Source organism: Panulirus ornatus, chromosome 7 (assembly GCF_036320965.1).
Source record: "Panulirus ornatus isolate Po-2019 chromosome 7, ASM3632096v1, whole genome shotgun sequence".
Lineage (NCBI taxonomy): Eukaryota > Metazoa > Arthropoda > Malacostraca > Decapoda > Palinuridae > Panulirus > Panulirus ornatus.
In genome coordinates, this window is record NC_092230.1 from 2546960 (window position 1) to 2570535 (window position 23576).

General features: G+C 37.4%; 1 protein-coding gene across 1 annotated transcript in view; it reads left to right on the forward strand.

Annotated features, from left to right (window-relative positions):
• LOC139749652 (uncharacterized) overlaps window positions 1-23182 on the forward strand; it is a 239300-nt gene extending 216118 nt beyond the window's left edge. The window contains exons 28-33 of the mRNA XM_071663822.1: window positions 1559-1696; window positions 1849-2006; window positions 3062-3161; window positions 4124-4235; window positions 12972-13114; window positions 23029-23182. Coding sequence (XP_071519923.1) covers window positions 1559-1696; window positions 1849-2006; window positions 3062-3161; window positions 4124-4235; window positions 12972-13114; window positions 23029-23162 — 785 coding nt within the window. The 3' untranslated portion in view covers window positions 23163-23182. The remainder of the gene's footprint in view (window positions 1-1558; window positions 1697-1848; window positions 2007-3061; window positions 3162-4123; window positions 4236-12971; window positions 13115-23028) is intronic.
• The last annotated feature ends 394 nt before the right edge of the window (window positions 23183-23576 follow it).

Genomic DNA, 23576 nt, shown 5'->3' on the forward strand with positions numbered 1-23576 from the left:
TTAAGAAGCTGGGGCAATTGGAGCATCTCATCAATACAGCTTAGGTCTTGGCTACAGCAAGAATGAGTCCAGCATACATATCATTTGGAAGAATCCCTCTTTAACTTCCATATCCCTAGCCACCTCAAAACTCAGTCTTTTTTCTGATCACCAGTATGGCATCTGTAAGGCAAGATCCACTGCTGATATTCTTTTGTATCTTACTAATGTCCGGCCATCATCCCTGAAAGATTTTGGGGAGTCATATGTGGTTACCCTTGACATAGCCAAAAGCTTTTGATAAGGTGTGGCATTAGGGTCTCATCTCTAAGCTCCCCTCTTTTAGTCTTTCTTCCTCACTTTGCTGCTTCATATCTAGCTTCCTCTCCAGCCGATCTATCTCTGTGGTTGTTCATGGATCAGTCTTTCCCCCTTTCTCCATGAACAGCACTGTCCCTCCTGTTATAGTAGATTGAATACATTCAGAACCCAGGTACAGTCTTGGGATGGTTTATGATGCTAAGCTGTCAATGGATAATGAAGTTATTAATTCATGATTCATCAGTACTCCTATCTTGAAATATACTCAGCAAACAAGAATACAACATTTATTTTGAATATATTTTGCTATGATTTTAAACGGAAAATTACTACTTCTATCCCTGGGTAAAGGAGAGAAAGAACACTCTGTAAACATATCAACCATCAATTCATAACTCAAAGAGTCAGTTTAACAATAATGCTAAACTGACATCTTTAATTGTTTCACTTCTTATGATTATTATAGTAGTGATAAAGTTGAGCCAAAATCATGAAACTAGGTAAAATTCTTCAGAAGCAGTAGAGATGTGTGGAACATAGTGGACTTTTTCCTGATATAAAAATCAAGTGCACTAAAACACCATATGAATGAGGAGGTGAAGACTTTGCCTTGGGAGACATGTCAGAACCATGCTCTTTATAACACTGCTGCTATGTCACTAATATGCTACCATCACAAGGTTTTTACTTCTACTTGGTAAAGTTAAGACTTATATCACTTGTGTCTTGTTTAATTTTTTGTGCCCCACTAAATTCTTTGCATTGAGGAAGCTTTCTCAACTGTCCCCTTCCTTATAGATATGCTCTCAAAGGTTGCAGGATCATCTCACTCAAAGAGGAATGTAGAATTTAAAGAGTAAAAAATTACTTTCTGGGGCAGTGTCCTGCCAGCTGTTTTCCTGAATTGTTATTTCCTGCCCTATTTCCCTTCTCACTTGAAACATTTTTCTCTTAACTAATGGTTACCACCATCAGTTGGATATCTGTTTTCCAAGAATTATAAAGTGCGTTACTGCCATCAGCCATTGGAATGATAATATCATCACCTAGTGGTAATTGTCGAATGGTTGGTGGGCAAATCTGGGTTGAGCCAGCAGGCTCAGCTTGGTGGTCAATGAGGGGTAAGAGGCATATACCTCAACAGAAATCATGGAGTTAGAGGTTTCCAACCACCAGGGATCCTAGAGATTCTCTGAAGGTTCATTGGACATATTTTTTTCCTTAAAACTTACAGTATGTTTATTTTTCCCTTTTGTAGACATAAATGAGTGTGCTGAAGGATCACCGTGTCAGCGTAATGAGCAATGCATTAATAACCATGGATCATACCGCTGTCGACCTCTCCTCATCTGTGGAGTTGGCTACCAGATGAATGATTTGGGTACTCATTGTGTAGGTGAGTTATACTTAAAATGTCTGATAAAAATCAAAATATACTGTAGAAAGCTGTTTAGCCTGTTCTGTAAGTGCATAAAGTATGATCTCTTGTTTATGATTTTATAAAGATAGAAAATGTGCTAAGTATTTGTGTTCATTGACCTCCTACAGACACAGACGAGTGTGCTGAGGAAACCCATCAGTGTGTAGGCAACCAAGTGTGTTCTAACCGTCAAGGAGGATACACTTGCCTGTGCCCAACAGGTTTCAGACTCAACAGCTTACGACAGTGTGAAGATATAAATGAATGTGAATCCTTCTATGGAAGGGTATGTATGAAGCTAAGCCTGGAATATTTTTTTTTCATCCTCCATGTATTATGTCGTGGATTTTGTCATTGTTGGAGAGCATTCTCTCTTTCACAAGCATCCTTGTGAATTTCTTATGGGGCTTTCTTATTATCTCTGTGTTATTTTCTTTTTGCATGATAGTTCCACTGAAGGCTCTTTCCTTTTGTCCTGTTGTATCATCCAGTTCCCTTTATACTGTCTCTCTCTTTCCAGTGCAGTTTTTAACTACAGTGGCTTGATAATTATCTGTATCTTTTTCTCTTTAAAAATCTATCCATATTCATTCCTGTAATAGTTCTCGATGATGATTGCTTCATCTCTATTACTAACTACTTTCGTCAGACTGGTATCAACCACGTTTGTGCCTTTTTTTTTAATTCTAGTAATAGTTTTCACTTTGAAGCATAGTGTGTATGTGCTATTTATGTTGTTTTCAGGCTATATTACAATAAAAGAACTACTTTTAATTGGAACATTTACTTTGGCACTTCAGCTACAGCCTCCAAATGGGAGATGAGGTCTAGCCATTAAACAAATATGTGTTAAATCTTTTGAAAAGCAGTAACACATAGTGATGGTGGACCCAGTTGTGATGGTGAGTAATTTGGAGTTACAATACACTTCATCCCTCAAATCTATTATTCATAAGATGCATACCCATAAACATGAACAAAATGCATTACTTAAAGTAAGAGTAAGGTATTTCAAAATGGAATTATATGATAGCTATTGTTTGAACTGTACAAGCATGTTCATGGGGTGGGAGGGCACTTTTTTGTCATGCTGTTCCATGACCAATAAATGCACTTTTCTCTCCAGTTTTCTCATTACCATAGCTTTTTTGTCTTATCTCACTGTATTCCAGTCCTTAAAATTATTTATGTTAGAAAGCATATTGAGCACCAAAAGAGTTTATGCTACAGTCTGTACCATGCATAGTAGAAAAAAAAAAAAAAAGTCAGCATTAAGTGAAGTGTTAAACTTTTGGTTTTGAAATATTAGGCAAAATGTAATGCATTTTTTTATATTTCAAGGTATGTGCAAACAATGCTGTCTGCGAGAACACGCAAGGATCCTTTCATTGTAATTGTAAAGAGGGTTTCAAGCAGTCAGATGATGGACGAACTTGTGAAGGTGAGACTTTAACTAATATGTTATATCAGAGCAAATGATCTTGTGCAACAGAAAAGTTTTTTAGATTTTAACAATATATATTGGAGGAAGGTATAATGGTTGATGTCCTGGTTGTAATTCTTTCCAAGAAATGTATGCTTTTACAGTCTTAAGAAAATTTTGGCATTATGCAGCTCTCATCCTGCTGTTAGCTGTAACATACATGAAAGAAATTTAATTACTTTTAATGCATAATGAATTTCTTGTAGATTACTAGTCCCTATTTATTCTTACTTTGATAACTGTTCTTGAAATTATTTGCTAAGATACATCTCATCTGAAGAGTGTATTTCAGTAAGTGTATCATGATTAAAGCAATATTTGTCCCTGTTGAAAGCTTTATCACTGACCATTATATACCCAATCCCATGTGACTGTGCTCATTCTTAGGATATGATTTTTAAACAAAAACTTTCACCTCAGCTTTTGAATGAGTAATGGAACAAGGGCCACACAGATAAGTTTATGATAATATTAGTTAAGAATCTTCTTTTATACTTTGAAAAAAGTGAATATGTTTAGAGGCATTGCATATTTTTTTTTTTTTTATAAATGGTCAAGTATGATTTCTCATTTACTAAAGATATTCATACTGAAAAAGCATTCAGCATCAAGTTTGAGTGTTATTTCATAGTCCCAAGATCAGAAAAGTTTGCAATATCAGGTTTTGTTAATATCAAAGATGATGGTGTGGGAATATGAATATCACGAGTTCTGGAGTATTCTTGTATTGTTTTTAACAGCTTCTGCTCTGTCTTTCATTCTTAATCAAGATATTTGATGTTTGCTTTGTCATCATCTATAAGAATTAATTTCATATCTAATGAAAAATTATGTTACTGATGATTTTTCATATATTATATTATTTTTTATGCAAAACACAAATCTTTGTAATTCAGTCATCAAAGAAACCACATTCACAGATGTAGATGAGTGTGCAGAAGTTCCAGGGATATGTCACCACAACTGCATCAATGTGTGGGGCTCTCATCAGTGCAACTGTAGGGCTGGATACAATCTTGCCAGAGATAACAGGTACCAATTATAGTATTTTTTGTATTTTTACATTAATTCTCTGTCGTTGTAAATTACAGAGATTAAATTTAAACCGAGATGCAATTAATAATCATTAATAACTGATCATACAATTACATTGAAAACACCCACATTGATACATGCTTCAACTCAATGTCCTTCTAATTCCAATATTCTTTCTTGCACTGAGCATATTTCCTTTCATAATTCAGACTTGTGTAGCATCTCAGAAAGAGGAAGCAGTAATCTGGTTAAATTCATTATTACAAAAAAGCAGTTATTATCAGTAACTTTTCAAAATCTCACTCATTTCATCTTTGCAATAGCATATACATGTTGACCATAACCATATCCTCTACTCTAGTAACCTCATATAATGAATGTTACAAAAAACTGCTACCAGAAAGCTGTGGGTGTTGTATTTATGCCAAAATTACTTTTCATGTGAGCAGCTGTTCTATATCTACAGGGGCTTCTACTTGACCTAGTATGGAATAATGCTCATGCATCTAAGTTAGAGCTTCCTCAATATCTCTCTTGGTGAAATGAAATGCCTTCTGCCTGCTATAACTTTTCTGTCCACTGTACAGTTGCTTCCCTGTCTCTTCTACAGATATTTTGTCAGCCACTGTTTTTGTTGAGCTGTTTGTGACATGCAACAGGCTCCAGCCTCCAATTGCCTTGCCTGTAGACCAAACAGACAAGGATAACCTTATATGACACCTCCTTATTTCCCTGAACAACTAGTTGTAGAAGTCTGTTTCTTCTTTTATCTTACCCTCTTCCCTGAACCTTTCCACCTTGTGTACAAACATCTGGGGAACAGTAATCAATCTTACCCATATTTTTTTTTCATACTTTTTATTTTCATTTTGTCCCAAATGGCCACAATTGAGGCATATTTTTGTGAATGTCATGTTAGCTACAGCGGAAAAAAGTCATTTGCAAGGAATAAGAAATTTTTCTTGTAAAAACGCTAATCTTTAAAGCAAACATTTACTTGTCTTTGTAACTGGAATGTCACCAGGCCTATGTATGATCTTGAGGAGTAGCCCGGGTTGTAATTACTTATATATACTGTATAGCAGGGCTATTCAATTACTTTAGGAGTAGCACCGGATTATGAAACTCAAATAGATGGAGGGGCCAAACATATATTTTACCTCATATGTTATTTGTTTATGGATGGGGTTGTTAGGGAGTTGAATGCAAGAGTTTTGAAAAGAGGGGCAAGTATGCAGTCTGTTGTGGATGAGAGAGCTTGGGAAGCAAGTCAGTTGTTGTTCGCTGATGATACAGCTCTGGTGGCTGATTCGGGTGAGAAACTGCAGAAGCTGGTGACTGAGTTTGGTAAAGTGTGTGAAAGAAGAAAGCTGAGAGTATAGTGGTTCCAACAATGTTATATGGTTGTGAGGCGTGGGCTATAGATAGAGTTGTGCGGAGGAGGGTGGATGTGCTGGAAATGAGATGTTTGAGGACAATATGTGGTGTGAGGTGGTTTGGTCGAGTAAGTAATGAAAGAGTAAGAGAGATGTGTGGTAATAAAAAGAGTGTGATTGAGAAAGCAGAAGAGGGTGTTTTGAAATGGTTTGGTCACATGGAGAGAATGAGTAAGGAAAGATTGACCAAGAGGATATATGTGTCGGAGGTGGAGGGAACGAGGAGAAGAGGGAGGCCAAATTGGAGGTGGAAAGATGGAGTGAAAAAGATTTTGAGTGATCGGGGCCTGAACATCCAGGAGGGTGAAAGGCGTGAAAGGAATAGAGTGAATTGGAACAATGAGGTATACTGGGTTGACGTGCTGTCAGTGGATTGAACCAGGGCATGTGAAGCGTCTGGGGTAAACCATGGAAAGTTTGTGGGGCCTGGATGTGGAAAGGGAGCTGTGGTTTGGGTGTATTATACATGACAGCTAGAGACTGCGTGTGAACGAATGTGGCCTTTGTTGTCTTTTCCTAGCACTACCTCACGCACATGCAGGGGGAGGGTGTTGTCAATTCATGTGTGGTGGGGTGGTGACAGAACGATTAAGGTCAGGCAATATGAATTATATACATGCGTATATGTGTATATGTCTTTGTGTGTATATATATGTATACGTTGAGATGTATAGATATGTATATGTGCGTGTGTGGATGTGTATGTATATGCATGTGTATGTAGGTGGGTTGGGCCATTCTTTCGTCTGTTTCCTTGCGCTACCTCGCTAACACGGGAGACAGCGACAAAGTATAATACATAAAAATAATTATTTGCTTTTACATTTTCCGCTAAGCACATAAATGATAAGCACATAAATAAAAGAAAAAAGAATTATATACCGCTAACTAATAAAGTAATTTAACACCCTACTACCCTCAGCACTATTCCACTCAAGAATGTGAAGTTAAATGGGAAATATATTGCTATACACTTACTAGATATGGGGAAAAATATAATGACTAACCTCCATGCGACCAACCATCGACACTAAGCTCTGCTCAGCACCTGCCCAAGTGATGAGCCATGAATAGTGGTGAAGGGAACAGTGCATTTTAGTCAACTAATTATTATAAATTACAACTTTTCATTCAGTTGGTCACGATGAAATTCTATTAATGTAAAATTTAGTAAGAACTTAAATAAATAAATTTCATGCTTAGTGGAAAATGTAAAAGCTAATAATAATTATTTTTATTTATTATACTTTGTCGCTGTCTCCCGCGTTAGTGAGGTAGCGCAAGGAAACAGACGAAAGAATGGCCCAACCCACCGACATACACATGCATGTACATACGTGTCCACACACGCACATATACATACCTATACATCTCAACGTATACATATATGTACACACACAGACATATACATTTAAATTCTTCCAAGTCTGTCAAAGGGCCAATGAAAAACTACACAAGGGCTGGATTTGGCCAGTGGGCCCCCAGTTAAATACCCTGCTGTATAGAAAGGGAATTGTACACTTATGAGGATGCAGTCTCTTGAATTTTTTAAGCTGTTATACAAGTCTTTAAACTGAGTATGCTTTCCATATTCAGTCTCATTAATCAGTTTATTTCATTCATCCACTAATGTCATACTATAAAAGTACTTTACATCTTCTAAAACATATATCTTCCTGCATTTATGAAATAGATGTAGTTTTTACATATGCATTGATGTCAGAAACTTTTGTAACAAAGGTAGACTTAACATGAAGTGAATGGGTATAGGTTCCAGTCCTTTGTTATTCTGTGATGTGCATAGGTTACAAGATGCACGAGATAAATATATGCAACAATAAAAAACATGATACAACTCTGGTGGCTGATTTGAATGAGAAGCTGCAGAAGTTGGTGAATGGTTTGGAAAAGTCTGTGAAAGGAGAAAGTTGAGAGTAAATGAGAATAAAAGAAGGTGTTTAGGTTCAGTAGGGGTGAGGGACAAGTTAATTGGGATGTAAGTTTGAATGGAGAAAAATTGGAGGAAGTGAAGTGCTTTAGATATCTGGGAGTGGACTTAGCAGTGAATGGAACCATGGAAGCAAAAGCGAGTCAGGTCGGGGAGTGGGTGAAGGTTCTGGGAGCAATGAAGAATGTGTGGAAGGAGAGAACATTATCTTAGAGAGTAAAAATGGGTATGTATGAAGGACTGGTAGTTCCAACAATATCATATGGTTGCAAGACACAGGCTATAGATAGGGTTGTATGGAGGAGGGTGGATGTTTTGGAAATAAAATGTTTGAGGACAATATGTGGTGTGAGGTGGTTTGATAGAATAAATAATGAAAGTGTAAGACAGATGCATGTAAATTAAAAGATTGTATTTGAGAGAGCAGAGGAGGGTGTGTTGAAATGGTTTGGGGATATGGAGAGAATGAGAGGAAAGACTGACAAAGAGGATATATGTGTCAGAGGTGGAAGGAACAAGGAGAAGCAGGAGACCAAATTGGAGGTGGAAGGATAGAGTGAAAAAGATTTTGAGCAATTGGGGCCTGAACATACAGGAGGATGAGAGGCATGCAAGGAAGAGAGTGAGTTGGAACGATGTTGTATACCAGGGTCGACATGCTGTTGGTGGACTGAATCAGGGCATGTGAAATGTCTGGAGTAAACCATGTAAAGGGCTGTGGGGCTTGGTTGCAGATAGGGAGCTGTGATTCTGGTGCATTACACATGACAGCTAGTGACTGAGTGTGAATGAATGTGGCCTTTTGTCTGTTTTCCTGGCGCTACCTTGCTGAAAGGGGGTAGTGATGCTGTTTACCGTGGGGCGGGGTGGTATCAGGAATGGATGAAGGCAAGCAAGTAGGAATATGTACATGTGAATGTATGTGTATATATCTTTCTTTCTTTCATACTATTCGCCATTTCCCGCGTTAGCGAGGTAGCGCTAAGAACAGAGGATTGGGCCTCCGAGGGAACATCCTCCCTTGTTCCTTCTTTTGGAGAATATAAAAAAAAACGAGAAGGGAGGATTTCCAGACCCCCCCCCGCTCCCTTCCCTTTTAGTCGCCTTCTACGACACGCAGGGAATACGTGGGAAGTATTCTTTCTCCCCTGTCCCCCACCCTATGATTCACTTCCGCTTCCATGGTTCCATCCGCTGCCAGATCCACTCCGTGAAAAGTTTTAGATATCTGGGAGTGGATCTGGCAGCTGATGGAACCATGGAAGCGGAAGTGAATCATAGGGTAGGGGAGGGGGCAAAAATTCTGGGAGCCTTGAAGAATGTTTGGAAGTCGAAAACATTATCTCGGAAAGCAAAAATGGGTATGTTTGAAGGAATAGTGGTTCCAACAATGTTGTATGGTTGCGAGGCGTGGGCTATGGATAGAGTTGTGCACAGCAGGGTGGATGTGCTGGAAATGGGATGTTTGAGGACAATATGTGGTGTGAGGTGGTTTGATCGAGTTAGTAATGTAAGGGTGAGAGAGATGTGTGGAAATAAAAAGAGTGTGGTTGAGAGAGCAGAAGAGGGTGTTTTGAAATGGTTTGGTCATATGGAGAGAATGAGTGAGTAAAGATTGACCAAGAGGATATATGTGTCAGAGGTGGAGGGAATGAGGAGAAGTGGGAGACCAAATTGGAGGTGGAAGGATGGAGTGAAAAAGATTTTGAGTGATCGGGGCCTGAACATGCAGGAGGGTGAAAGGCGTGCAAGGAATAGAGTGAATTGGAACGATGTGGTATACCGGGGTCGACGTGCTGTCAATGGATTGAACCAGGGCATGTGAAGCGTCTGGGGTAAACCATGGAAAGTTGTGTGGGGCCTGGATGTGGAAAGGGAGCTGTGGTTTCGGTGCATTATTACATGACAGATAGAGAATGAGTGTGAATGAATGGGGCCTTTGGTGTCTTTTCCTAGCGCTACCTTGCACACATGAGGGGGGGAGGGGGTTGTTATTCCATGTGTGGCGAGGTGGCGATGGGAACAAATAAAGGCAGATAGTGTGAATTATGTACATGTGTATATATGTATATGTCTGTGTGTGTATATATATGTGTACATTGAGATGTATAGGTATGTATATTTGCATGTGTGGACGTGTATGTATATGCATGTGTATGTGGGCGGGTTGGGCCATTCTTTCGTCTGTTTCCTTGCGCTACCTCGCTAACGCGGGAGACAGCGACAAAGCAAAATAAAATAAATAAATACAATAAAATATACAGTTAGGATATTGGGCATATAGAATGTAATTAAATCATTAAAGAAGAGGCAATGCTTAATCCCAGAATGTCTATGATATAAACATAGGAAGGGGATATTTAGGGCTTTACACTATTATCACTGATGGTCCTGAGCATAACAGATTAGAATTGTGCAGAAACTACAAAAGATCTCAGCCCAGCTGCAAATGTGTCCCCCTACTCATAAATTTTCATACAAAGAGGACAACTTAGTCACCAATACATTCTAAATAAACAACAGACAATATCATCAACACACAAGATAATACAAGTGGACTTACTGCAATGTAAAGTATGAAAGGAAACATAACTGATTGAAATAGCAATTTCTGGAGAGGCAAAAGTATAAGAAATAAGCCTTATCTTATCTGAAAAAAATTTCAGAGGCAATTTGTTTCTATTGGCAAAATGTTATGGTAGAGTCTATTTGTAACGTGATATGTCAGTCCATTTTGACATGCTTAACATGAAGTCGGCAAAACTTTTATTTGGACTTTCATGCGTCTCAACAAAACTAACCCTTTTCTCCTTTAACAGGTGTTCTAACAGCAAATATCAATTTTCAAATTGTATAAACAATGAATAAGCTGTACAATTATAATTACAAATGCATTTTTTTAATTGCCTGCTTTCAAGGTACTGCCAATCAGCAGGGTAACAGTGGTAAATGCAGGTGACCATCACTTAACACATGATCTTAAATAACTGCAACTTGTAAAGAATGTCAAATCATAGGCTACTTTATCACACCAGTGTAAGACATTCATGGGCTGAAAAAACAAGAGTGAGCAGTGTCTGATGAATGAGTCAATCTGTCTCTCCCAGCATCAAAACAAAAGAAACAAAGCAAAAAATACTCGTAACTTATGAACATGATCAAAACTACTTCTACAGAATCAAGAGATTCATTTGAAACCTAAAACTACACAAAGTTAAGAGATTCTTTGAAAGTATATGTAAATATCATAAAAAGAAAGCAAAGGACCATGTATCAGTGAAATTAAGCTGCCACTGATTCATCCTACTCATACCTTCTGTGATGTGATCCTTGCTTATAAGTCTAGGTGTTTCATATTTCCATGTACTCCACTCTTGTAATGATATATGCCATGCCATACATGATATAATTAATCATACATTTCAAATATATACTAACATGTAAATTACTTTTACAATAAAATTAATTCATAATCAATAAATTCTACTTAGTACAACTTTTCTTTTTACAGCAAAACCTTTCCCTGCAACTGAATCCTTATCTAAAAATATGAGAGCTAAAAAGACAAAAATCTGCTGAATAAACAAAAAAATCTTTTAAGTTTATACCCTTACAACTTACAGACTGTAGAGGAGCAACAAATTCCAAAGTATGAGAGATCTACAAAATAATTCAATATGTGTATACGAATCATAATATCCACTGAATCAAAATTAAGGATGCTTTGAAAGAAAATCAGTTGGCTTTAAATAATAATTTTAACAAATGACAGTGCATCTGAAGCCAATTAATACCAACTTAAGCAATAGCTAAAATAGGCTAGTATAATTAAAATTCAACAGCACAACTATAAGTAACATATACGTATGTATATGTGGGCTACCTCGCTGACATGGGAACGGCGATCAAGTATAATAATATAATAATGAAAAATATATATAAAATGTTTGAGGACAAAATGAGGTATGGTATGATTTGATCATGTATGTGATAAAAGGGTAAGAGAGAGGGTGGTAGTAAAAATAATGTAGTTGAGAGAGCTGAATAGATAGATTGATGAAGATACATAAATAGATTATGGGGCTTGGCTATGGACAGGGAAATGAGATTTCACTGCATTGAACACTACAGCTAGTGAATGGATGTGAGCAAATGTGGCCTTTCTTCATCTCTTCCTGGTGTTCATCCATCACGAAGGCAGAGGCTGGGGTGTCTGAATGAGTGTGGATGTAACTAGGATAAGAAGAAATGTTTAAGGTGAGGAACCTGGATGTTCTGGCTCTGAGTGAATCAGAGTCTAATGGTAAGGGGAAGAATGGTTTGGAAATGTCTTTGGAGTAAAGTCAGGAATGTTATGATGGAGAAGTTTTGGTAGTGTGTGAAAAAGTGTAAGGAAATGAGCTCCAGACTGATTTGGGTAAAAATGAGAGATGGATGATTATTAGTGCCTGCATCTGCTCATAATAAGATAGAGAGATGCAAGCTTTTTAGGAGCAACTGATTGTGTTGGTAGTTTTGACGCAAGAGACAGAGTATTAGTGATGGGTTAATCTAAATGGAATGGTGAGTAATGTGGCAATTGAGGATATAATCAGGGGGTATGGGGTATTCAGTAATGTGAATGGAAATGGTAAACAACTTGTGGAGTTGCATTCTGAAAAGGGACCGGTGACTGAGAAACCTGGTTTAAAATAGGACATCCACAATTATGCACATATAAGTAGATATTATGTTCAGTGGGGCATTATTGGAGTACATACTAATTGGTAGATGTGCAAAAGAGAGACTTTTAGAAATGAACAACCTTGTGGCAGTGATGGTGAAGATCTGTAGATGTTTTCAGAAAATGGGAAATGTTATATGTGAGAGAGTGATGAAAGTGAAGAACCTTGGAAAAGAGACTTGTATGAAGAAATACCAGGAGAGATTGAGTGTAGAATGGCAAAAGGTGAAAGTAAACAAAGTTTGGGGAGTGGTTATTTAGGGAAGCAAACTGACATGTGCAAGAGATGTGTGAAAGTGATGCGAGTTATGACAGTGGTTTCATTTGAAAAATCGTGATGCGATTTATGACAGTGGTTTCATTTGAAAAATCACCTTAGTGTGCAAGTGAAAAAATTAAATGTTTTTATGCTTAAATTACACACAGGTCATGGGTTCAGGGTGTGTGTTTGTGATTTCAAAGGCTCTATATACTTGATCTACACTACAGAACTTGGAGAGTTAATGATGGGAGATAGATAAATAGATTGAGAAATACATTATTATATCTCATATACCACAGACTGAGAAATACATTATATCTCATATACCACAATACACCCTAATATTTTTCTTCCACTTCGACAGGACCTGTACTGATGTAAATGAATGTGAGGAGTACCAAGGTCGTGGGCGCTTATGCATTGGTGTGTGTGTCAACACACCTGGATCTTTTGAGTGTTCATGTCCTGATGGCTACAATCTGGCCACTGATGGTCGCACCTGCAAAGGTCGTTATTATTTAATATCTAGGTTTAGCTAATAATGATTTGAAGATAGAACACATTGATTTGAAAGTTGTTTAATTAGATAAGTAAATATTACTATAGTTTCATTGTCCTGTTTTTTACATTTTGTTATTTTAACTAAAGTTTAAGGCATGAGATTTCCTTAAATTATTGATGCATGTTTTCAAAAGAGAATTAATTGCTATATGAAAATATATGGTATGAGGCAGGATAACTGTGTAAGGAATGATTGTTTAAGGGCAAGGTGTAGTAGGAAGTGCAGTCCAACTGGGAGAGATGACCAGATTGTGCTGAAATGATATGGACGAGTGAAAGAATGAGTGAAGAAAAAATAACTTGGAGGATTTATGTCAGAAATGGATGGAGTGAAAGGAAAAGGGAAACTGAAAAGATGAAAGGATGGAGTGAAAGAGGTGCTTTGGTTCTGTTGCATTATATTTGACAGCTTTAGAGTAGTTGTGAGCAAGTGGGGCTGTTGCTGTTCTGTTTGTAAAACTACCTCATGAATGTAGGAAACAGTAAGCACATTCAAAGTTCAATCCCTTCAGGTATATATGTTTCACATCTACAATTGTTCCTATACATAGTAAATAACTGTTTACAGGTGAACCACTAGTCCACCAAGGAGACTGTCAGGTTGGTACCCAAAGCAAGATATATAGAGAGAGAGGGTATCTATGAGATTTTGCCAAAATGGCAGGTCTAGTACATACATTCACCATATATCTTGCTTTTTAAATAATACTCTTTGACTCTGCTGTCACTTGCATTACATGATTTTTTTATTCTGGGTTCATCTTGTACTGATTTCAAACATGTCACATTTCCACATAAATGTTTCTATGCGTGTCTCTTATTTCTTCTGATATTTTTCTAGCTTCCTGGCTGCCCTTATATTTCTAATTTCTGAATTATGTGCAATATGTTGTATGGTATTCTTGCATATTTAATAATTTATATCTTCCCTATTGAGACGGTTTCAGGTTCAGTTCATTTTTCTTTATACCTTCAGTTTTAGGCATGAAAATATTATGTTTTCTTTTCTTTCTAGGATATATAGTTCCATTTCTTCCAACCTTTCATGATAGTTCATATATTCCATCCCCTTGATTTTTCTTATAAATGCTTCCGAATTCCCTTTGTAATTCATTTATTTCTCCTGTTTTTTTGATACCCATACAGCACAGCATTATTCAGTTTTTGCTTCTTACCTAAGCATCAAACATTTTCATCAAAAGGATTTGTCTCTTGTATTGAAAATTCTTAAAATTATAGGACTCATCACTTGGCTTGAAAATGCTATCTTCTTGTGTGCTCTGAATTCTAGTTTCTCATTTATGATGACACAGATACAAAGGAACTGAAACAGCAGCAGACCATTGGGTTCTTTTGAGGCTGTTTGTGATTGGTGAAGTTAACAGAAACCAACAGAATAGTTTGGTAGGAGTTAGAAGGCACACAGACAATTCAAAGAGAATAACATGCATATATTCATTTTGACTAAGGAGGCACAAATAATGAAAGTGATATCTATTTTTGGTGGTAATGCTTTCAACCACTCTAACTGTTCTATGTGTTATCAATCCTGTAGAAGAAAACATCCTTCACCTCATGCAAGGTAAATCGTTACACATGAATTTGCATCCACTAATATGAGTGAAAGCAAATGAATCTAGTCTTAGCTAATTTGATAAGTCAAGACAATCAAAATCTTTGATCATTTTAAATGTGTTTTTCAGTCCAGGAATCATCTTGGTAGCTTGACATTGTACTCTCTCCATTCTATGTCTTTTTAGGAAGGGTGACCAAAATTGAGCACATTTACGATGTGGACGAACCAATGAATAGCAAAGAATAAGGAGGATTTTTCTGGACTTAAATTTGAAGGCTTTGCCTATGAAACCAGGAATCTTGTTCACTATTTTCACAGCTTCTTCGCACCACCTACTTGATTTCAGGTCACCTAAGATTATTGCACCTAAGTCTTTTTTCTTACTTACCTTTTGTAGTTCAACAGAATTCATACTGTAGCTTTTTTTTTTATTTTACTACTTCCATCTAAAACTTTGCACTTATTGATATTATAATTCATTTGCCACTTATGATCCCTGTCCATCAGTTTGTCTTTATCAGTTTGAAGCTATAGATGTTCAAATTTATTTGTAGAGTTTTTTCCCAGCTTTGTATCATTAGCAAATTTTGATAAATTGTAGTGCAGCCTATTATCAATATCATTAATGTATGTGAAAAGAGAAGCAGTTCCAAGACAGATCTTTGTGGCACTCCACAAGTCTAACCATTTTGAGGCTCAACTATAAATTACTACTCTTTGTTTGCAGCCAGTTGGCTAGTTTCCTATCCACTGAAGTACAAGCCTATCATTGCCATGTGACTTAACTTTTGTTAGCAATCTTTGATGGAGAACTTTATCAAAAGGTTTTCGAATATCGAGATAGATAATAGCTACTGCTTTAGTCATATATGATGATTATATCTTAAAAGAAATCAAGCATATTTGTCAGACATGAGCAATTCTTTCATAAGCCATGTTGAGAATGGTTTGATATTAAGTGGTGTTCCTCTAGATAGCACACAGTTGTACCTCAAATGATGGTTTAAATAAGTTTTCCAACTACAGACTTTAAGCTAAGCGAAAAGGAAATAATTTCCAGGCAGTGCTGTATCACCTTTTTTGAATATTTGTGTTCTGTGGCAAACTTCCATTCATCTGGTATTTTTGCCACAGCAAGTGACTTACTGAAAAAGGCAGTTGTGGGCTTAACTATCTAATTTTTTTACATCTTTCAATGTTATTAGATAAAACTCCATCAGGGCCAGCCATTTTATTTATTCTGATTCCATCTGATGCTATAAGTATTTCTTCAGCTTTTCTGTCAATTTGTTGAAGAACATTCTCCTCTCTTATCAGTGAAACTGTATTTGGGACATGGGTTGTGTCTTTGATCGTAAATACAGTCATTTAATATGTGTTATCAAGGGGTGACTTTAATTACTGGAGTTATTGACTGGGTAATTACTCGTGTCTAAAATAACTTTAAAATTCCAAGAGGTTTCTTTTGCTGTTTTCAGCAAAATACACTTCATTTTGACATTTACTCTTTGTTGTATATCTCTCTTACTTTCTCTCCACAAATTCTCCATAATCTAGTGTCATCAACAAAGCTTCTTAATATGCCTCCTTTTAAAAAAACTGTGAGTATCTGGTATTATTATGAAAGGTACCAAGGCTAACACCATCCCCTGTGGTACCTTAGACAGAATATGTGTCTTGCTCATGTTTCTGTTTCCTACTCTTTGACCTTTCTGTTAAATATAAACTAATCCATTTTTGTGTTCTTTTTTTTTTCTGGTACAGATCCACATTACTCTTTTATACAGTCATTCTTGATTGGATGTTCTAATTCATATCCTTTTATCACTTTCACAAATTTATATTACTTGAGAAGTCAAGCTAATTGGTCTATCCTGCTTATTTATTATCTATAATCCTCCTCCTCTGTATAATAGTATTATATTTGTCATTTTTTGAATGCTTGTAATTTAGCTATCATCCAGACATTGCCCAACATTAAAATCATCAATTTTCCTGTTGCTTTCCTTTTGTCGTTAGGAGCATGGATGGGATTCCATCTGGTCCTGTAGCTGAACTTTGTACTGAACAATCGCTTTGATTGCATCATCTTGTGATACCTCATTATCTATTGGTACATTTATATCATACTGGTTAAACAGGATATCATTAATTTTTCACTGTATTTTGATATGATATATGATCTGTATTACTTAGTTAATATTTTATTTTATTCATTTTGCTTGTCGCTGTCTCCTGCGTTAGCGAGGTAGCGCAAGGTAACAGATGAAAGAATGGCCCAACCCACCCACATACACATGTATATACATACACGTCCACACACACAAATATACATACCTATACATCTCAACATATACATATATATATACACACACAGACATATACATATATACATATGTACATAATTGATACTGTCTGTCTTTATTTATTCCCATCGCCACCCTGCCACACATGAAATAACAACCCCCTCCCCCCTCATGTGCACGAGGTAGCGCTAGGAAGACAACAAAGGCCACCATTCGTTCACACTCAGTCTCTAGCTGTCATGTAATAATGCACCAAAACCACAGCTCCCTTTCCACATCCAGGCCCCACAGAACTTTCCATGGTTTACCCCAGACGCTTCACATGCCCTGGTTCAATCCATTGACAGCACGTCGACTCCGGTATACCATATCGTTCCAATTCACTCTATTCCTTGCACGCCTTTCACCCTCCTGCATGCTCAGGCCCCGATCACTCAAAATCTTTTTCACTCCATCTTTCCACCTCCAATTTGGTCTCCCACTTCTCCTCGTTCCCTCCACCTCTGATACATATATCCTATTGGTCAATCTTTCCTCACTCATTCTCTCCATGTGACCAAACCATACCTAGTTAATATCTTGCATATTTCCCTGCAGTCACATTCATAATTTTTACCCTCACCCCACTTTAACCCACTGAATCTTCAGTTAGGTTTCTTTCCTAATCCTGTGAATTTCATATTTTTTTAAGTTGAATGAGAAATATATTTAACCATATCATCTGAAAGGTAACATATTCATTAGTATGTTCATATAATGAAAAAATCGCTTTAGATAAATATCTCATCCACTACTATCACTCTGATAATTATATACATATAACGATGAAAAAATCACTTTAGAAATATAATTCATCCACTACTATCATTCTGATAATGTAAAGAAGCTTTGTTATTGTTTCAGCACAATGCACTAAAAAATGTAGTAGTAAAACCTGGGTGTCAAGTGGGTCGCCACTCTGGATGTTTGATCATTTTACCTACACCAAAAAATTGGCTACTGAATATTATCATATTTCACCTTACACAGATAACTGATAATTCTTTACAACAGCAAAATTATATAAATATAAAATACCAAGTGCACCAGTCGAATGCAAAGTTGTCAGGTGAGGCAGGCTCTAGCAATACTTCCTACTCTTGAGCTAAATACATCTTCTGCCTTATCTTGGTCTTCTCTTAATGCTGAATGTATTAATATCCATAAAATCACTCTCCACATAATCTAAAGGCAGATCATTGTCAAATAATTGAAGACCACCTGTTTGGTTCTCTAAATCTAGTGTAAAGTGGCCGAGTTTCCTTCCTAGAAAACCCATGAGAATGTACTGTCATTGGCATGACTAGAGGATTACCAAGTGTGGGGAGAAGTTATTGCATACTGTCAACTTGCAAATTAGCCAGACCTAGTAGTGGTGTGAAACAAATTGCACATATTTGCAACTAGAAGAGTTGCTTACCGAAAGAAAAATTGCATTTGGAAGAGTTCAATTGAAGGCTTTAGTCTCCGATTTCTTTTTTTTTAAGTAAATTTATTTATTTATCGTACATTGTCGCTGTCTCATGCGTTAGTGAGGTAGTGCAAGGAAACAGATGAAAGAATAGCCCAACCCACCCACATACATATGTATATACATACACGCCCACACATGCACATAGACATACCTATAAATTTCAATCTATACGTACATATATATACACAGACAAATGCATATATACACATGTATATATTCATACTTGCTGCCCTCAACCATTCCCATCACCACCCCGCCACACATGAAATGGCACACCCCCTCCCCCTGCACGCACGCGAGGTAGTGCTAGGAAAAGACAACAAAGACCACATTCATTCACACTCAGTCTCTAGCTGTCATGTGTAATGCACTTCGGCAAAACCACAGCACCCTTTCCACATCCAGGCCCCACAAAACTTTCCATTGTTTGCCACAATTCACATGCCCTGGTTCAATCTAATGACAGCACGTCAACCTCGGTATACCACATCGTTCCAATTCACTATTCCTTGCACGCCTTTCACCCTCCTGCATGTTCAGGCCCTAATCACTCAAAATCTTTTTCACTCCATCCTTCAACCTCCAATTTGGTCTCCCACTTCTCCTCGTTCACTCCACCTCTGACACATATATCCTCTTTGTCAATCTTTCTTTAATCATTCTCTCCATATGATCAAACCATTTCAATACACCCTCTCCTGCTCTCTCAACCACACTCTTTTTATTATCACACATCTCTCTTACCCTTTCATTACTTACTCGATCAAACCAACTCACACCACATATTGTTCTCAAACATCTCATTTCCAACACATCCACCCTCCTCCACACAACCCTATCTATAGCCCACGCCTCGCAACCACATAACACTGTTGGAACCACTATTCCTTGAAACATACCCATTTTTGCTTTCTGAGATAATGTTCTCGCTTTCCACACATTCTTCAACACTCCTAGAACCTTCGACCCCTCCCCCACCCTGTGATTCACTTCTGCTTCCATGGTTCCATCTGCTATTAAATCCACTCCCAGATATTTCAAACATTTCACTTCCTTCAGTTTTTCTCTATTCAAACTTACTTCCCAATTGACTTGTCCCTCAACTCTACTATACATAATAACCTTGCTCTTATTAACATTTACTCTTAGCTTTCTCCTTTCACACACTTTACTAAACTCAGTTACCAGCTTCTGCAGTTTCTCACCCGAATTAACCCCCAGCATTGTATCATCAGTGAACAACAACTGACTCACTTCTCAAGCCCTCTCATCCACAACACACTGCATACCTGCCCTTTTCTCCAAAACTCTTGCATTCACCTCCCTAACAACCCCATCCATAAAAAAATTAAACAACCATGGAGACATCACGCACCCCTGCCACAAACTGACATTCACTGGGAACCAATCACTTTCCTCTCTTCCTACTCGTACATATGCCCTACATCCTTGATAAAAACTTTCACTGCTTCTAGCAACTTGCCTCCCACACCTATACTCTAGTACCTTCCACACAGCATCTCTATCAACTCTATCATATGCCTTCTCCAGATCCTTAAATGCTACATACAAATCCATTTTTTTTCTAAGTATTTCTTACCTCGCGCACATGCAGGGGGGAGGGGGTTGTTATTTCATGTGTGGCGGGGTGGCGATGGGAATGAATAAAGGCAGACAGTATGAATTACGTACATGTGTATATATGTATATGTCTGTGTGTGTATATATATGTATACGTTGAGATGTATAGGTATGTATATTTGCGTGTGTGGACGTGTATGTTTATACATGTGTATGTGGGTGGGTTGGGCCATTCTTTCATCTGTTTCCTTGTGCTACCTAGCTAATGCGGGAGACAGTGACAAAGCAAAATAATAATAATACTAATATTATTTCTCATACATTCTTCAAAGCAAAAAAAAGATCCACACATCCTCTACCACTTCTGAAACCACAATGCTCTTCCCCAATCTGATGCTCTGTACATGCCTTGACCCTCTCAAGTAATACCCTCCCATTAATTTCCCAGGAATACTCAACAAACTTATACCTCTGTAATTTGAACACTCACCTTTATCCCCTTTGCCTTTGTGCAATGGCACTATGCATGCATTCTGCCAATCCTCAGGTACTTCACCATGAGCCATACATACACTGAATACCCTCACCAACCAGTCAACAACACAGTCACCCCCTTTTTTTAATCAATTCCACTGCAATACCATCCAAACCTGCTGCCTTGCCGGCTTTCATCTGCAAAGCTTTCATTACCTCTTCTCTTGTTTACCAAACCATTCTCCCTGACCCTCTCATTTCACACACCACCTTGACCAAAACACCCTATATCTGCCACTCTATCACCTAACACATTCAACAAACCTTCAAAATACTCGCTCCATCTCCTCCTCACATCACCACTACTTGTTATTACCTCCCCATTAGCCCCCTTCACCAATGTTCCCATGTATGTAAATTATAATTTAGGGTTACTTGCCATGTTCTTATTAATTCTATTCATACTCTGTTCTGTGGGATTTCATTATTTCTGCATCTGCAGTTTTTAATTCCTTGCCAAGTTCTTTAATTTTGCTTCTTTTGTTGCTATCCATTTCTTCTATAACCATTCTTTTCTTCTATTCATTCACTGTTTCTGTCTTTTGATATCATGCATTTTATATTGTCATTCTTTTTGTTTGCAATTACCCCACTTATTGTCTTACAATCTCATACAATACATTCATTATTGTGTTTAGGTTGATGCCCTTACAGATCTCACCTAGATCTGTGCCTGAAATCGTTTCAGTGATTGCTTTCCAGGCAGAGTTGTCTTGGGGAGAAATCATATTGCCCTTCCCAGCACATACTGATCCAAGGGTCTGATCTTTTGCATGTCTATCAATTAGTATGTTATCCAATAATGCACAATGACCTTTCCCACTCATATATGTACATTAGTGTATATCCCTCATTTTAAACCAGGTATTGCCAATCATCAGTCCATTTTCTTCACAAAACTCCACAAACTCTTTCCATATTCATTCGTAATACTGAATACTCCATTCCCTAGTTACACCAACTGCTACATTACACACCTTTGCAGTTGAATGATTATCCATCTCTAATGCAGGGCTCGTGCATCAAAACTGCCAACACACTCATTCAGATGCTCCCATGACAAATGTCTCTTCTAATGTTTCTTCTCATGGTCAGTGCTTAAGAATTAATAATCACTCATCTCCTGCAAATCATTTTCATTTTTACCCACATCAGTCTAGAGCTCACTTCTTTATGCTTTGTTACTCACTTCCACCACTCCTGCTTCAGCAGTAGTAGTACCCATTCTTTAGCTCTTGCCCTCTCAGCAACCCCTAAATTTACTCGTAAGACATTTCCAAACCAAGTTTCTTCTTAACCCTTGAGCATAGTTTCATTCAGACCCAGAACATCCAGGATTCTTTCCTCAAACATACCATACAGCCTTTGAGGAAGATGAGCACTCGCTACTTGACTCCTTCTTCAGTTCCATTTTTTAGAGATTGAAATACAAGAGGGGGGTTCATCCCCCTGCTCCTGCCCCCTTTAGTTGCATTCTACAACGTACTGGGAATACAGATGTAGAATTCTTTTTCCCATAAGCTTTTATATCATTTATATTTACCCCAAGACCTAGTTTTGTAAAGGTTCTCAATGTTGCCCAGGATCTTTCTAAAGGCTCCTGCAGCCCAAGCCTACACTATTTATGATAATGGGGAAATGTAGACTCCTTTGATTTATGATAATGGGGAAATGTAGACTCCTTTGGAATGAAAAGTGCTGTGAGAAAACTGTACTTCCAGTGATACAGCTTGATTGTAAGTGACTTTTCATTCGTAGTGTAACACAGAGATGGAGTCTGGCAACACTTTTGCACCCTTGAAACATGCTTTGCATTACATTTCCATCTGTTTAGGAATATATATTCCCAGGGTCTTGATAAAACAAATTTCCAGAGCATGAAATTTAATTCTATTATTCACTTTTTCCCAAAGTTTATATTGTTGACATTAGGTCTCTATTCCCAGCATGTAAATTTATATATTACTACAAGATTAACTGCTTATTTCCAGTGTAATTTAATTTCTATTCAATGTAAAAGATGATTTTGTATTGCATCACATCCAAAGCCAAGCTGCTATGCAGAATTCTTCATTAAAAGCTGGCATTAGTTTTTGGAAAGTAGAACAGTGACTAGTATGTGTGATTTGTGCACTACAGTGTGTCAACATGGGATGGCCTAATAGGTATGATTAATTGTAAAAATGGATGAGATCTGAATTTCATATTGTTATTTTGCATACTTGTATATAAAGACTGACTGGTTACAAAACTTATTTTGGGGAAACAATTCAGAATGATAATGAAAAATTCACAATTTACTTAATTTTAGGCAAGTATGCCAAATGAAAAATGTATTCATTTTTTCCAGACATCAATGAGTGTGAGACACAAAATGTATGTCAAGGGGAAAATAAGCACTGCGTCAATACTCGTGGAGGATACAAGTGTAATGAAATCACTTGCCCAAACAGCTATGTCCGTGACACTCGCCATAAGAAGTAAGTGATTTAGATATAATTTTTGCAAAAGATTAAGAGAAAGTAATAATCAATGACAAATTAACATTCAGCATCATCATTAGTAACAGTTATAATTGTGATTTAACAAAATCTTATACAGGAAATTACCTTATATCCAGTACCTTAGCATACCCTCCTACATGAGGAGCCCCATTGGTGGCGTTTCTGTGGTAATAAGGAAGCTAGCCCTCTCACCTCAGCTTCCATGGTTCCTTTCTCTGCTATGTTCACTCAAAGGTATCTTCACTTCCTCCAAGTTTTCTTTATTCAAACTTATCCCAAGCTAATCTGTCTCTTTGTACTGCTGAACATGATAACCTTGCTTTTATTCACATTTACTCTCGGTTTTCTCTTACACACTCTCCCAAACTCAGGCACCAACTTCCGCAGTTTCTCA